A 17,362-nucleotide genomic window follows, 5' to 3' on the forward strand; every position below is an offset into this window, starting at 1 on the left:
TATAAAATAAAATTAAAGTAAATAAATACAAAATATTCTGTAAAATAATATAATATCATTTAAAGCTAGGTAACAAAAATAGCATAAAATCATAAAAAACGACATAAAATATAATAACATAAAACAGTATAATAAGGAGTTTAAATATATTGTAATAGTATGAAATAAATGAATATATTTTTATTAAGAATGAAAAATATATTTATCAGTTATACTCAAAGTATTTATTACATTTCTTTTTGGCACTTTTTGTTAATAGAAACAATCATTTCGTTTTTATCAGTTTTTATAATTTTGCTTTAGAAAACTCCATGTAATTATTTTTTATTAATTGTTGAAATATATTCTTTTGTAATTTACGTGTTAATGTAAAATCCGTTTTTTTTTTTTTTTTTCTTTTTTTTTTTTTTTTAAGAATTTTTTAATTTTTTTTTTTTTTTTTTTTTTTTTTTTTTAAAATTTTTTTTTTTTTTTTTTTTTTTTTTTTTTAAAATTTTTTTTTTTTTTTTTTTTTTTTTTTTTTAAAATTTTTTTTTTTTTTTTTTTTTTTTTTTTTTAAAATTTTTTTTTTTTTTTTTTTTTTTTTTTTTTAAAATTTTTTTTTTTTTTTTTTTTTTTTTTTTTTAAAATTTTTTTTTTTTTTTTTTTTTTTTTTTTTTAAAAAATTTTTTTTTTTTTTTTTTTTTTTTTTTTTTTTTTTTTTTAAGAATATTTTAATTATTTTATATTATTCTTTTTTTTGTTTTATAAAATTTATTATTTTTTTTTCTTTTTTATTTTTTTTTAATATAAAAATTAACAAAATAAAAAAAAGAAAAGAAAAGAAGACATTACAATTATATTCATGAAACCTATTTTCATAACAACTATTTCGTTTATTATTTCTATTATTTTTTCTTAAAAGATTATCACTAATGTAACTTTATATTTACATATTAAATTTGTATATATAATATATACAAGAATATTTAATAAAAAACCAAATGACATATGTAAGTTCTTTTATGTAAACACCTTTCTTTTGTTAAAGAAGCTTAAATGTCTTAAATAGAAAAAAGTTGTCTTTATTTTACTATTTTTTTTCTGTATATAGATTAACTAATTGTGCAACTGAAAAAAAATATAGCTTTGTGTCTCATTTATATCTTTTCATCTTCTTTTTACATATCCTATTTAGAAAAATTCTGAACGTTAATATTAATGTATTATATGTGTGCATATATATATATATATATATATAACTTTATTTAATACAATAAGTTTTTTTATATTTATAAAATTAAGGGGAAAAAACATAATGTTTTGAATAGTTTTAGGATTATAATATATGGCTTATGCATGTTTGTCTTTTATTAAAATTATAATTTTCGAAAATGTTAAAATGCCAAATTTTACAGTTATTGAAATCGCGTTTTTATTATTTAAAAAATTTCAAATGTAAAATATAAAAGATATTAACATTTATGTATTTAAAAACCTTCAGATTTAAAAAAAAAAAAAAAACGAATATATATGCATTATTAGTTTGATACGATATAATGAAAATTGAAATTAGTTTAATCTATTTTTTTAACTTTTTAATATGACCTGTTAAAATATCAACAAATATTTTTTTTCTTTTAATTATTTACAATTATTTTTTTAAGTATTTATCTGTATATATATATAATTCGTTAATTGAATAACAACATATAATTGTTCTTTTCCTTTATTAGGCGCATATATGTATTTACATATATATTCTAAAATAATATGAAAAAAAATAGAAAAAATTAAAAGAGACTCATACTTACATTTGAATAAGAATATTAGAAGAGTAATTTTATTAAGTTTTATTATGTTCATGATCATTAAATTATTAATGTTTTATATACTTTTTTTGAACTCATGATAAAATGGGAAAAAAAAAAAGAAAAAAGTGAATATTTCACTCTTTTTCAGTTATGAATTTTTTAATTATTGAAATGATTTTTAACATTTATATGGAAAATAAATTGTGTTATTACTTCTGTTTAATGAAATAGAAAAATCATAAAAAATCAAAACATTAATAATAAAAAGAGATAAATAATTATAATTATGAAATTATGAAAATAAATGAGATGAGATAAAACAAAATAAAAAATTAAATGAATTAAATAAAATAATAAGGTTAATTAAAAAGTAGAATGCCATACTCATTAAAAATTAAATTATTGTACATTATTAATAGTATATATACATTTTTTTTACTTTAATCATAAATTAAAAATAAAAAAATATTTAAAATATACATCCTAATTTTATATAAAGGCTATATATTTATAGAAATGAATTTTAGTATCTCATATAAATGCATATTTATTATAAAATTAATGTATACATATTCATTTAACATAAAAAACAAAAGAACTTTTATTTCACTTTTTGAAAATGAAATATATATATATAAATAGAAGAAAATATTATATATGTAAATAGACAACCAAAAAAAAGTTAATGAAAAAAAAAAATGATAAAAAAGAAGGAATAATATAATTAATATATATAAAAAGAAATTTTATTATTATTTCAAAAAGTATTAACAACATTTATATGTATTTAATTTTTATACAAATGTGTAACATATTTTTGCGTATCTTCTAAAATAACAAAAAATATAAAACAAACGATTTTTATATAAATACTCAAAAAAATAATTTATATGATATTTTAAATAAAAAAAAAAAAAAAAAAAGTAAAATAAGTTTATAGCAAACTATAATATTTTTTAATTGGAAAAAAATATTATTTCAAATCAAATAAATAATTTTAATGTTTTTTTTTTTTTTTTTTTTTTTTACATATATGTTATAGTGTGAATCTATTTGATATTTTTGCTGATATTATTATATAACTTCCTTTAATATTTTTAAAAATTACCAGATAGGTATATCATTGTATAATCTCTTTAGGTACCTTTGTGGGTAGATCAACACCATCAATTTTCATTTCTATGAAATGTCTTGCTAAAGAATATTCAAAAAGATCCAGATATCCATCTTCTGTTAAGTCCGATAAATTCCATATTTTATGTAAAACGGAACTAGGTAACTTACTTTTAATTAAATCTTGTTTGACTTGTTCACCTGATAATTTACCAAATTCATCTGGACCTAATCTATAAAAATCATCTGAATATTTTGATGTATCTATAGGATTGGATAAATATTTCTGCTTTACCCATAAAGGGATTTCTCCTGAAGTCATTTCTAAAAATGGAGTTAATTTATTTTCTACTATTGTACCCTCTTGGTTTTCATTTCTTGATTTATCTATTTCTATATTTTCTTTTGGTATCATTTCTAATAACTGTGGTATATGAATATTTAACACTTTATTTATTCTTTCTATTTTTTTTATATCTAATTTTGGTATTTTTATCCAGTCTATCTCATAAAGTTTTTCTCTCATAAATTGTACTGGAGGAAAGTCACCAATTGGTAAATTAAAATCTTTAGAAACATTTTGATAAACTGTCTCTAAATCATTTATTAAGTTTTTTTTTTTTTCATCTTTACGAAAAAATGGCAATTTCTTTCTTAAGTAAGATAAAAGATAAATATGTACTTTTAATGTTCTACATCTCTTAACAAAATCATTTAATTTAATCATAGTAGAATTTCGTGGAATCTTTGAGATATCTTTATATAAATCAGAAGCCTCTTCCTCAAAAATACTTCTATTTTCATCATGCAGTAACTTTTTATCCCAAAAAGAGCCAATATAAACTCTGTTTACTTCTGGAGTATTTATTACTATACCTAAAGACCACATTAGAGAACCATATACTCTCATTAATTGTTGAGTATTTATGCTATCAGCTTTGTTTAAGATTATTCGAATTTTTGAATCTTGACCTTTAATAGCTTGTATGCATCTTCTGAATTCATCTGATATATCTAATTTGTGTGCATCAAAAATTAATAAAATTAAATCAACTCTTTGGGCGAACCAATATATAACTTTTTCAAAATCATATCCTCTACTTATTTGCTTAATTCCACTTAAAACACCCGGGGTGTCAATTATCGTTACTGATTTTAATACTTCGCTGGATGTATTAGAACATTCTAATTTAGATAAAAAACTATTACCAAAACTTTCTAATTGAGAAAATGGTTTTGTTATATCACTAACTAAAGCATTTCCTGGTATTAATTGTTCTTTCTCATTATACATAACTGCTACAAATTTATCAGTGGTTGGTTCTGGACCTATTCTCATACCACAATATTCTTTTTCAATTAAATGTTTTATAAAAGTTGTTTTTCCAGTAGAATATTGACCTAATAACATTATCATTGGTTTAGATAAAAAGTCTCCACTAGTTAATAACGGCTTATAAAAATGATAATACATATATTCCTTTTCTAATTCTAGTATATAAGTTTTGTATAAATTATAAAGTCCATCCAGCACATTATCATAAACCACATTTTCCTCTTTTGTTTTATGAAAAAATTTCTTCATTTTTTTAGTTCATCCATATATATTACTTATTAAGAAATATTTCAATATGTTTGTAATTTATTCTGAATTAATATCATGTACATATATAGAAATATAAAAAGAATAAATATGTTTAAATAATAAAAAAAAAAAAGTGATTCTAAAAATCAAAAAAAAAAAAAAAAAAAAAAAATGAGCAAAATAAAGAAATTTTTATAAATGTAGACAATCAAAATTACATAAAAATAAATAATTAAATAATTTTAAAACTAAAAAGGAAAAATCTTAAGTATTTAAAATCCTTATGTATTTTTTTTTTTTTTTTTTTTAAATTAATATTTTAAATATTATAGTGTTTATATATTTTATTAACTTTTAAAAGTTAAATTCTTCATTTTTCTAAATATTAAGTGAATTTAAAAAAAAATTACTGAGTAAAAAAATAGAATCATGAAAAAGCTCCCTATATAACTTAAAGGGAGTTTTAAAAAAGTAACATAAGGTGTTATTAGTAGTTCTTATTACTATGTTAGAAAATCAAATTTTAATTTTTGCCTTTATTATTTTTTAATCTATTTTAACTTAGAAAAATAATAAATTTTAATATTTTTTTTTTAAACATATTTAAAAAAAAATTTAAAAGTACAAGGATTTAAGAGTTTCTTCAATGAAATTTTAACATTTTTTCATTTATAATCTCCATGCAATTTTTTTTATTAAATATTTTTAAAATAGTTTAAGATGTTTAAATTTTTAAATATATATAATGCATTTATATGTAATTAAAAAATTAAATAAAATTTGTTAATAATTAATTTTAACAAGAAATAAATATACATGTATTTATATTTTTTTTTAATTTAAAATAATTATATATTTTTAAATAATTATATTAATAAATAAATAAATTAAAATAAATAATATTTAATAAAATTGATAAATATAATTTTATTAACATGAAAGTTACTAAAATAATACGTTAAGAACTTAAATGCTATGAATTTTTTTAGAGGCTGTTTATGTTTAAAAGAAAAAAGTACATCAACAAAAAACAGAAGAAAAAAAAAAAAAAAAAAAAAAATACCACCCTACTACGTCATATATGTGTTTTAAGGAAAAATATAAAAATATAAATAATTTTAAGATTAATAAAAGTTTTGGGTTTTTTCAGATGCATATAAAAATTCAACTTTTTTTTTTTAGCATATTAAAATAATTATCTGTTTATTATTTTTTCATTAAATTTTTTGATAAAAAAAATAAAAATTTAAATTATATATTATTTATATAGTTGTAAATCATCTCTATGTTTATTTTCTTATAATATTGTTTTAATGGTATATAAATATTTCTTGTGGTAAGAGAACATCTCAATTAAAAAAATAAAAAAGACTCGTAATATTATTGACAAACATCAACACATTTTTACATATAATTATATGGAAACTAACAAGAACTATGTAAAAATTTAAAGTTAATGTTGCATTATTGACCTAAATATACACATATAAAAATATTTTTTAATTAATTTTTTCTTTTTCTGTTAAAATATTTTTTTTTAAAAAAAAAATATTAACTCCTACGTTAAATATCCATATTTCTAAAAAAATTAAAACAAAATTTCCTTTATCGTAAATCTAAATAATTAAAAATTAAGATTTTCGTCAAGTTTAAAATTTTTATCCTTATAATACTATTCTTTAATTAAATATTTGTTTTCAAAAATTTTTTTTTTAATAATGATATTTTATATTATTTAAAAAAAACAAAGGAAACCTTTATAAATAAGTTGTAACAATTGCAACATTAAGAAATTGCTAAAATTTTATAATAAAAATATTTAAAAATTAAAAAGGAAAAGAGAAAAAAAATATTAATAGTATGGATTTTTAAATAATTATATTAAAAAATTCTAAACATAATAATAAGAAACGCTAGAAATTTGAAAAAAGAAAATAAAGTACAATATTTTAAATTTATAATTTTAGAATATATATTTCATCCATAAGAATAAATTTTAATTCCTTGAATTTGTTTTATAATTTTAGTACAAATAAAAATTTAATTTAAAGTAAAAAATGTGTTAAAGATAATAATTAAATAAAGAATGATGTAAAAAACTTCAACAAGCTAAGTGTTAATTGTTTTTTTTTTTTTTTATTAAAAAAAAAAAAAAAAAAAAATGAATTTTAAGAACCAAAAACAAAAAACTAGTTTCATGAAAAAAATTTTTTTTTGAAATAATATTTAATAAACAATGATTTTAAGTAATTAATGAAATTTTAAAATTAAAATAGGTAAAAATATGAAAAAAAAAATATATATATACATATGTTTATATATATGCACAGTATAAGAAAATTATTAAGAAATAAAAGATATAAATAAAATGAAAAAAATATGCTAAAGTTTTCAAAACATGCTTGTCATCAAATTTTTTGTAGTGAAAATTATGTCACTAAAAGAATAAACAATTTAAATAACAGTCTATTATGTTTAAGAACAAATGATAGATATAAAAAATATAAGTTTTGCTTTAGAGATTACAAAAATTTCAACGTACTTAAGGATTATATATTTGAAAAAAAAAGTGATGATGAAAAAATAAACATAAAAAAAAGTGAATTTTTTAATAAAAATGAAATTTATTATTGTAAAAAAAATAATGTAGACAGTGTATTAATTAACGAAAATTTATATAATAATTTAAAAAATATATTTGTTTTAATTGATAGAATAAATCGCTACTTAGTTAAACAGAACTCTTTAAAATATGGAAATATTTTTCCCTATAAAATAATTGAAAATAATGTTAATATTAACAGAAAGCTTTACTTGTTTTATCTCGAACTACCTAGTAAATATGAAAGCAAAATTTCATTTGATATAGAAATTATATTTCACGATAAAAATTTTCTAGATTTGTGTAAAGAAATTAAGAGTTTAGATTTTTATTCACTAGTATCATTTTTTTTTCTTTACAAAAAAATAATAAATTACAAGTGTGATAGTTTTAAAATAATTTCTTTTTTTCGTGAAATACATAAGTTTATTTTACAAAATTTATGCATATTAATAAATAATATTACATCAAATTATAATGAAAATAATAAAAATCATGAAAAAAATATTAGAAGTAATAAATTAAGTTTTCATCAAACATATATAGAAATATTAAATGTATTAAATGTTTTAAAAAATAATAGAAAAAAATATATAAACTTTATTAATTTTATATTATATACACAGCACAAAAATGTATATAAACACAATCATCATTATAATTATTTTTACTCTATTAGAGTTCTCCATTTAGTAAATGAGATCATATTTTTTCAATTAAATTCTTTTAATATAAATTGCAACAACGAAGAAAGGATATCTAACAATTTTTGCACTATCTTAAATGATAATTATTTTTATATACAAAAAGATAAATTTACATGGAATTATATTGAAAAATATTATGAAGAAAAAGAATTTTACGATAATAATAATAATAATATGCAAAAAGAACTTTTTTATAATAATAAGGATTTAAATAATGATATATATAATTTTAAACAATATAGTATTAATGATTTAAAGAATAATAAAAAACATACCTTTTTCAAGGAACCTTTAATTTATGAAGAATGTAATAATAAAGACAATCAAAAATACTATTATAATGGTGCTCGTGATATTATTAAAGAAGTTGATAATGCATATAAATATATTTCAAAAGATATAAATTGTTCTTTTTTGTTTAAACACAATATTATATTGTTAACCATAATTGTTAAAAAAATCAAATATATAGAAAATAGAACTCTTAATGATATACAGTGTATTTTAGAGAGTATTAATTTGCTGATGCATGTAAATAATAAATTAGTTAATTTAAATAAACTGGTAAATGAAAAAGATACATTTTTAAGGAACACAATATCATCTAAATATAATGAAAGCTTGTTCTTTTTATCATTTTTAAATTTTGTTTTTAATATCTTAAAAAATTTAAAGTATTCTAATAATTATTTAAAAATAACAAAAACGTACAACGGAAATGAAAATTTTTTTAAAATTCTTTCCCTAATATCCAATATTCGATATTTATTAACTATTAATAACAAAAATAATGTAAATCAAAATACCAGTGAATATCAAATAGAATGTGAAAATAAATTGATAGAGATAAAATTTATTAAAAAAAATTTAATTAATAAAATAAATAAAAATATATGTCTACTAACTAATGAAATAATTTTAACGTATTCAAATTACATAAAGTCATTTCATGATAATGATGTCAATTTTAATCATAGCTTGTTGACATATTTATCATACGTACTTAATGATTTGTATATTCAAAATAATTATCAAATAAAAAAATTTATTTTCTCATATTTTTTAAAATATTATAAAATTTTTAATTCTATGATAGTATCAAATAAAACTGACATATACTTACAATATATAACAATTTACAATTTTTTGAAACTATTCAAAAATGCAATTAATGAATCATCGGGAGAATATGATGATGTTTTAAGAATATTCATGGGATTTTTTGATAGTAATATTTGTCAGAAACTAAGTGAAGATAAATTTATGAATAATTTTCGTGATAAGGATTATATAAAATATTACTTACACTTCTTAAATAAATTGTGTTATTTTTTTATTTTATCAAAAAAATTAATTACGAATCGCGAATTTCTTAACCACATTAATTATCATTTTTATTTAACTTTTTATTCAATCAATATATATATTGAAAAAAATATGAACAATTCAGAATTATTTATATATTTTATTAACAAATGTGTAAATAAAATAATAGTTATATTAGTAATTAATAAATACTTTAATATGTTGGGAGAAGATTTAATTAAATGCTTGTTAAAATTTATAAATTATACACACAACATTATTAACAATGAAAAAAAAAGAAAAATACTTATATACATCGTTCCTTTTATAAAACAAGAAAAACATATTTTGGATAATTTAAAGTATTTTTTAATTAATAAAGAAATAACACAATGCAATATAGGGAAAAAAATTAGAGATAATTACACGGACGAGAGTAGTAATTATGAAATTGAAAAGAAAGGAAACGATTTTCTCTGTACAAGTGTAAAAAGCAATCCTTCGATAGATAAAGAAAACAATTTAAACAGTAAAGCTTTTAATAATTTTGAAGAAAAAAAAAGAGAAGATATAAATGAATCATGTAAAGATATAAAAATGATTCCTTCCGGAATTATTGAAAATTTTGAAAAAATTAAAGATTCCAAATTAAAAAATAATGAATTGTATGTATTATTAGATATGCATATGAAAGAAAATTACTTAATTAAAAAAGAGAATACATTATTAAAAAACAAATTAAATTATATTGTCCTCAATTTTGAAAAATTTATATCATCTTATATTAATGTTTTGATATCACAAAGTCCCATTTTACTGTACAAAAAACAATTTATGGAAGTAGAGAACAAGAATGATTGCGTTTTAACTAAAAAAAAAATTAAAATAAATAATATTCATAGTAATGAATTAAATAAGGAAAAAAATATTGCCAATTTGAGTATAAAATTTGATTATCAACAAGTTGACGTAAAGAATGAGTATTTCTACAAATTAAAAAAATACGAGAATAAAAATTGTATAAAAATTAATAATATACTTGTAAACATGTATATGTATAATCCTCACATATGTGTTAAGGATAAAAACATTTTTTTAACAAAAGACAAGAAGCATAAAAAAATTATAATTCTACCATACGATGTATATAAAAATATTCAAAAATTGGTTAATTATGAAGAAAGTGAAGAACTAAATTTATTTAAGAAATTAAAATGTTCAATTTGTTCGTTTTTTTATAAACTAAAAATTTTTTTAAGTAAAAAATTGCAAGATAAAAAAAAATTTAGTTAAAAATGGAAGTCAAGCTTTTTATTTAAATTATATAAATATACTGTCACTTATATTTTAAAATTTTTTTTATAAACCTTTATTTTCCTTTTATATATATATATATTTCATTTATTTAAATATGTATTTTAATGTATTTGTATAAGTTTGTATAAATAATTCATGATTTTTTAATTTATCATTATATTTCATCCTATAAATTTTTTTATTTTTTTTGTTATTTTTTTTTCTTTATTTTAAAATACAAAAAAAAAAAAATTTAGATTAATACAATAAGATCGTATATATATATATATATATATATATATATATATATATATATATATATATATATATACATAATTTATTAAAAAAAAAAATTAATTAAAAATTTTATATATATAATGTTTTTTATCTTTTAAAAAACTAAACCTCTTTATTAAATTATTTAAATTATATAATAATGTGAAAATAAAAAAGAAATAATGAATGTTTCATTTTTATAGAATCATTTCGTAAAAATTTTACTAAATAAAAAATGCCCCACTTTGATCTCTAAAAAAAAAAAAAAATAAATAAAATAAAAATTTACATTTTTTATATAATGAAATAAAATATATATAATTTATGTGAAATGCTCATACATTTTTCATTCACATAAAAAAAAAAAAAATTAAAAACAAAATTTTACTTTTTTAAATTTAAAATATTTTGATTAAATCATCATATATATTTTTAAAAAGAAAATTTAACCTTTTTTCTCAATATAAAAATATTTATTTTTTACTTATAAAATTTAAAAAGATGGTAAATGTTCCTAAAACAAGAAAAACTTATTGTAGCAATAAATGTAAAAAGCATACGTTACATAAAGTGAGTCAATATAAAAAGGGAAAGGAAAGAACGTCAGCATTAGGAAGAAGAAGATACGATATGAAACAAAAAGGTTTTGGAGGCCAAACAAAACCAGTTTTTAAAAAAAAAGCAAAAACAACTAAAAAAATTGTTCTTAAATTAGTAAAAAATAAAAATTTATAATATTTTTGCAAAAAATTTTAATCTATTTTACTATAATAGCTTATATAAAATGAAAATATTATTTATATATGAACAAATTCCTAAACTTGTTTCTGCAAAAATTATTTATTATTAAAAAACCAAATTTATGAACAGTTTCATTTAAATTATCATTCCTGCTTATTTCTCATAATTAAATTTTATTTATTTTTTTTTTTATTTTTATGTTCATAGGAATGTACTAAATGTAAGAAGAAAAGATTTCTAACAATGAAAAGATGTAAAACATTTGAAATGGGAGCGGATAAAAAAAAGAAAGGAGCAGTATATTGAAATAAATAAAACCATCACACTTTTATTTTCCTACGAACTTTTTTATTATATTTGATATCATGTACTGTTTAATGAAAATAAAATTTATTATATATGGTAAAAAATAAATATTTTTTTAAAAGTATACAAAATAATTTAAAGAAAATTCTGCTAATTTTGTTTATTTATAAGATAGTAGAATAAATAATTAAAATGTTTACTTAAATAAACTGTTTAATTTTAAAATAAAACATTAACATATAACACACTTATTTTAAAAGTTTAAATCATGGAAGTTATTTAAAATTCATGTATATTATTTTTTTTTAACTACAAAATAAGTTTTCATATATAAAAAGAAAAAAAAAAAAAAAATTATTATTTTAGTATCTTTTCTAATTCTCCTTTATTGTATAATTCTGAAATTATGTCATACCCGCCAATAAAATTATTTCTTACATACAAATGGGGAATATATGGCCAATTACTATAAATTTTTATAGCTTCACGTAAATTTTGATTCTTCATAACATCAATATAAACATAATCTTTTACATTCATATGATTTAAAATGTAAACAACCTGCATAAATTTTTTTTTAACAATTTAAAATATGAATATATGTTTAATAATATAGAAAAAAAAAAAATAAATAAATAAATACATTTGCACTAAATCCACACAGGGGTTTTTCTGGTGACCCTTTCATGAATAAAACTATCTTTTCTTTCTCAAGAACTTCTTTAATTTTTGTTCTTAAAGTCTAAAGTAAAATACGTTATTTAAATTAAATAGAGCGTATTATGAAAATAAGAAAAAAAATATTTCATTATCATATACTATTATTTATTTAAAATTTATATCATTTATTGCTTATTTTATTAACCATATATATATCTGATTTTTCAAACTCTATACATTCTTTTTTGTTTTGATCAATTTTGTTTTCGAAGGTTCCATTTTTTTCATCAGAGAATGAATTAAATAAGTTAATTTTTGAAAATTTAATTAAAGAAGAAAATTTTACATTTTTATTCATTGCATTTCTTCTTAAAAAAAATAAAAATCCAAAATTATTTTTTGTAATCATTGTAAAAACGTATGTATATGTAAGATTTTTTTTGAAACAAAATGTAAAATAGCTAATTTTATGTTAAAAATGAAAAGGCATTATGCTGAACATTATTTATAAATTTTTTTTTTAATTTTAATATATTGTAAGAAAAATTAGTGATAAATATGACGCATATAAAAGCGTTCAAAATTCAATTTGTATATAAAAATTTTCTTATTTCATAATGTTGAAATACTTATGAATTTAAAAAAAGTATTTACTATTATAATTTAAAAATATAATTTTGTGTGTTTCACTATAAAGTTATTAATAATAGTTGAAAAAAATTATCTATATAATTAAATGATTTTAACTAATTATATAATTTCTATAAAATTCCAAAGATTATCTTTATATTTTTAATTTCATTTAATTAAAATACTTAAAACTAAAATTTTACTATGGATATCTTTAAATTACACTTAATAGACCTTATATTAACAAAAAAAGGAAAGTTTGCATTTTTAGTTCATATATATACAATAAATAGTTCAATTAGTAAACATAATATATATCTTTACAAATGAACATTTGTTATTTATTATAAAATATTATTAGTTTAAAGTTAAACTTCCTTTAGAAATGCATTTGCATTTAAATTTTACTAGTTTTAAAATTTAAAACAAGAATTTATACAAAAAAACAACTTACATATAAATATGTACGACTGTATTTGTGTATAAAATAACTTAATTCTTCTTTTTTTTTTAAATCCATTATTCATTAAGACAAACGTTGTAGGGCTCCTGGATTATATATATATATATATATATATATATATATATATATATATATATATGTTTAAATAAGTTTAAAAAATAAATGAAAATTTTGCATTATCTAAATAAATTATAAATATGTTCTCTAATTTAAAATTTTTTTTCTATTTTAAACAGTATGAAAATAAAAAAAAAAACTAACAAATGAAGAGTTTATAAACATCTTTATGTCTCCTAATTTATAATATTTAAAAAAATACTCATATTTCTGAGAATAACATATTTAAAAAAAATAAAATATACAGTTTAGTGCAAAAATCAGTAAAATTCACAGAAAAAAAAAAAAAAATAAACATAAAAATTTTATAATATTTATTTAATAAAAAAATAAAAAGGTTAAAATTATAGCTAAACCTAACGAATTGCTTATAACATTAAATATGCTAAAAGAACATCTTTCTAGTTCGCAAATTTTTACTTCAACATCATTTGGAGTAATTTCTTCTCTTTTCTTATTAGCAGATGTAGATTTTATTTTAGCTTGTATACCTTTCCCACATGTTACATTGCAATTAGTCCATTCAGATGTAACATTACCAAGTATGCTTTTTAAATATTTATCTATTTCTTCTTGAGTTGGATCTGGTATTGGTTCATCCTCCTTTTCTTCTTCAGATTTTTCATCTCCTCCTTCAGGTTTGTCATCATCATTTCCTCCATCAGGTTTAGCAGCATCATTTCCTCCAGCAGGTTGAGCACCACCATTTCCTCCAGCAGGTTGGGCACCACCATTTCCTCCAGCTGGTTGAGCACCACCATTTCCTCCAGCTGGTTGAGCACCACCATTTCCTCCAGCTGGTTGAGCACCACCATTTCCTCCAGCTGGTTGGGCACCACCATTTCCTCCAGCTGGTTGGGCACCACCATTTCCTCCAGCTGGTTGAGCACCACCATTTCCTCCAGCTGGTTGAGCACCACCATTTCCTCCAGCTGGTTGAGCACCACCATTTCCTCCAGCTGGTTGAACACCACCATTTCCTCCAGCAGGTTGAACACCACCATTTCCTCCAGCAGGTTGAACACCACCATTTCCTCCAGCAGGTTGAACACCACCATTTCCTCCAGCAGGTTGAACACCACCATTTCCTCCAGCAGGTTGAACACCACCATTTCCTCCAGCAGGTTGAACACCACCATTTCCTCCAGCAGGTTGAACACCACCATTTCCTCCAGCAGGTTGAACACCACCATTTCCTCCAGCAGGTTGAACACCACCATTTCCTCCAGCAGGTTGAACACCACCATTTCCTCCATCCTCTTCAGCATCACCTTCTTGTCTAAGAGGCTGAACACCACCATCTGCTACAACTGGTTGAGCACCACCACCTGCTGCAACTGGTTGAGCACCACCATTGCCTCCAGCAGGTTGAACACCACCATTACCTCCAGCAGGTTGAACACCACCATTTCCTCCAGCAGGTTGAACACCACCATTTCCTCCAGCAGGTTGAACACCACCATTTCCTCCAACTGGTTGATTAAGATTCACAACATTTTCTCTAAAATATGGTATATTTCTATCATTTGCTCTATTAACATTTCCTCTATTACCATTTGCTCTATTATCATTTGCTACATTATTATTTGCTCTATTAACATTTGCTTCATTATCATTTTCTCCAAGTAATCTAATGGTTTTTTTATTATTATAGAAATATGTGTTACTCATGTAATTTTCCATTTCCAATTCATTATATAATTGAATATTCATATTATTATAACACACCTCATTTAAAAGTCTAAAATTTTTGTAGTTTCCATTGTGTTGATACTCTTGAAATAGAAAGTCAGCAAATAAAAACGAAGATGCCGATAAAATGGCTAATTTCTTCATTTTGAAGTACACCTATATATATTCTTCACTATTTTAAACTATTATATTATATATATTAAAATTTTTAGTGAAATCATAAAAAGTTATGTTTCAATCAAAAAAAATTATATAATTATCTTTTTTTGTTGTATAAACTTAAATATCTTAAAAATATTTAAAAAAAGAAGTATAATTAAACTAAATATAAAGTTTTTTAAATATGAAAATATAAAAGTAAAAAAAAATATATATAAATTTTCGTAATTGTAATAAGAATAGTTGAACACATTTAAAATATTTTCTTACAAGCTCCTGTAAAAAGTGAAAGTTTTAACAATATGTATTTGAGCTGAATTGTCTGATATTTTTTACTATAAGAAATAAGAGAAATGTCTTAAATATATAATATGCATGTTTAAAATGTAAGGCTTTTTATTTGTTACTATTTATTTTATTTTTGCATGTAAAAGAACTCAAATTAGTCTTATCTTATTAATTCAATTGGATATACCTTTTATTTTTATCTTTTACAACTCAAAAATATATATGCATGTGAAATTCAAAGAATTACATTTTTAATTAAGCTTTAATCAGAAGGTTTCTTAAGTCGATTACAACACATGCATGCTCAAGAATTAAATATATATCTCAAAATGATGATATTTTTATTTCTATAGGTAAAATGAATGGATTTATATAAAATATAATATATATTTGTCACATTATTAGTTTTATTCCATACATATTAATATTTTTTATGTATTAATGATTTGCATATTATAAATATTTATCCAGAAAATATAAATTTTTAAACAATAAAACTGTCTTATTAAAATCATTTTTCTAGTTTCCCCTTTTTTTTTAGCATTTTAATGTTGATTAAATCCTTTAATTCTTAGACCTATAGAAAGTTTAATAAACTACGATTATATAGAGTATAAAATATATATGAAATTAAAAATTTTATAATAAAATAAACTAAAAAAGCAAAACACCTCTACATAATAACTATTTATACTTAAGAACCTTTAATTATATGCTAAAGATATAAAGTCATATATTATATAATTAATACTAATTTATTATATTTATTTTTTTTTTTTTTAATTACAACTGTTTCTTTTTTGTCACAATTTAAAGAAAGTCTATTTTATTATTATAAAGATATAGGTTTTTTGCTACATTAAAAAAAAAAAGACAATTTTTTATTAATCCAGTTGAAGGAATTATAACTTAATATAGTATTTAAAGTCTTATTTTTCATGGTATAAATGTGTGCAAATTTAGCAACTTTTTCATATTAAGAAAAATTATTTTATAAAAATGAAGATTAATTCATTATAATAAAAAACAAAACAATGTAATTGCAATTGTAATTGTAATTGTAATTAATACGTCAATATATTAATAATACAAAATTAAAGAATTATGTTAATCTCAGTTAACTTTTTTCCTTGTTTTAAATTTTTTTATAGTTGGTAAAAATTTTAAAAAACTCTTTTTATATATATGAAATATATATTTTAATGAACAAATTTTAATAAAAATTATGTTTATAAAATCATAATAGGTTTTCTCAATTATTTTGTAAAAAAGTTGAACATATAAGTAATAAAAATATTTGTTTATTAAATAAATAAAATAATGTAATATAAATTTTTCTGAATGAATATGCATATAAAACATATATATAATTTTAATATATTAATATTTTTATAATTTAATATAGATTTTTCCAATGTATTTTTTGGAAAATATTTTAATATTTAGTAAGTTTTAAACTTTATTAATAAAGTGAACTATTAATATATTTTAACACATAAGAGTACTGTATTAAGCAAGATAGATAAAACAAACAAATATAATTTTTTATTACATTAATCGTTTATTTAGATATAAAAAAAAAAAAATTTATCCTAAATAACTAAAATAGTTTTCTACGGAGATAGTTAA

At 18.9% G+C, this 17,362-nt stretch overlaps 5 protein-coding genes across 5 annotated transcripts; 2 read left to right on the forward strand and 3 right to left on the reverse strand.

Annotated features, from left to right (window-relative positions):
• Window positions 1-2,913: 2,913 nt before the first annotated feature.
• PGAL8A_00003500 (EH (Eps15 homology) protein, putative) lies at window positions 2,914-4,491 on the reverse strand (the record flags this gene model as incomplete). Its single annotated transcript, XM_028671428.1, has 1 exon — window positions 2,914-4,491. The coding sequence occupies one exon, from the start codon at window positions 4,489-4,491 to the stop codon at window positions 2,914-2,916; it is 1,578 nt and encodes a 525-aa protein (XP_028528081.1).
• A 2,379-nt stretch (window positions 4,492-6,870) lies between these two features.
• Window positions 6,871-10,398, forward strand: PGAL8A_00003600 (conserved Plasmodium protein, unknown function; the record flags this gene model as incomplete). The annotated part of the gene is made up of 1 exon (XM_028671429.1): window positions 6,871-10,398. The coding sequence occupies one exon, from the start codon at window positions 6,871-6,873 to the stop codon at window positions 10,396-10,398; it is 3,528 nt and encodes a 1,175-aa protein (XP_028528082.1).
• Window positions 10,399-11,178: 780 nt separating this feature from the next.
• Window positions 11,179-11,724, forward strand: RPL44 (60S ribosomal protein L44, putative; the record flags this gene model as incomplete). Its single annotated transcript, XM_028671430.1, has 2 exons — window positions 11,179-11,391; window positions 11,626-11,724. The coding sequence occupies 2 exons, from the start codon at window positions 11,179-11,181 to the stop codon at window positions 11,722-11,724; spliced, it is 312 nt and encodes a 103-aa protein (XP_028528083.1).
• Window positions 11,725-12,081: 357 nt separating this feature from the next.
• Window positions 12,082-12,793, reverse strand: GLP1 (1-cys-glutaredoxin-like protein-1, putative; the record flags this gene model as incomplete). The annotated part of the gene is made up of 3 exons (XM_028671431.1): window positions 12,082-12,285; window positions 12,368-12,466; window positions 12,590-12,793. The coding sequence occupies 3 exons, from the start codon at window positions 12,791-12,793 to the stop codon at window positions 12,082-12,084; spliced, it is 507 nt and encodes a 168-aa protein (XP_028528084.1).
• Window positions 12,794-13,912: 1,119 nt separating this feature from the next.
• Window positions 13,913-15,430, reverse strand: CSP (circumsporozoite (CS) protein, putative; the record flags this gene model as incomplete). Its single annotated transcript, XM_028671432.1, has 1 exon — window positions 13,913-15,430. The coding sequence occupies one exon, from the start codon at window positions 15,428-15,430 to the stop codon at window positions 13,913-13,915; it is 1,518 nt and encodes a 505-aa protein (XP_028528085.1).
• Window positions 15,431-17,362: the final 1,932 nt, after the last annotated feature.

Source organism: Plasmodium gallinaceum (assembly GCF_900005855.1).
Source record: "Plasmodium gallinaceum strain 8A genome assembly, contig: PGAL8A_v1_10, whole genome shotgun sequence".
Taxonomy (NCBI): Eukaryota; Apicomplexa; class Aconoidasida; order Haemosporida; family Plasmodiidae; genus Plasmodium; species Plasmodium gallinaceum.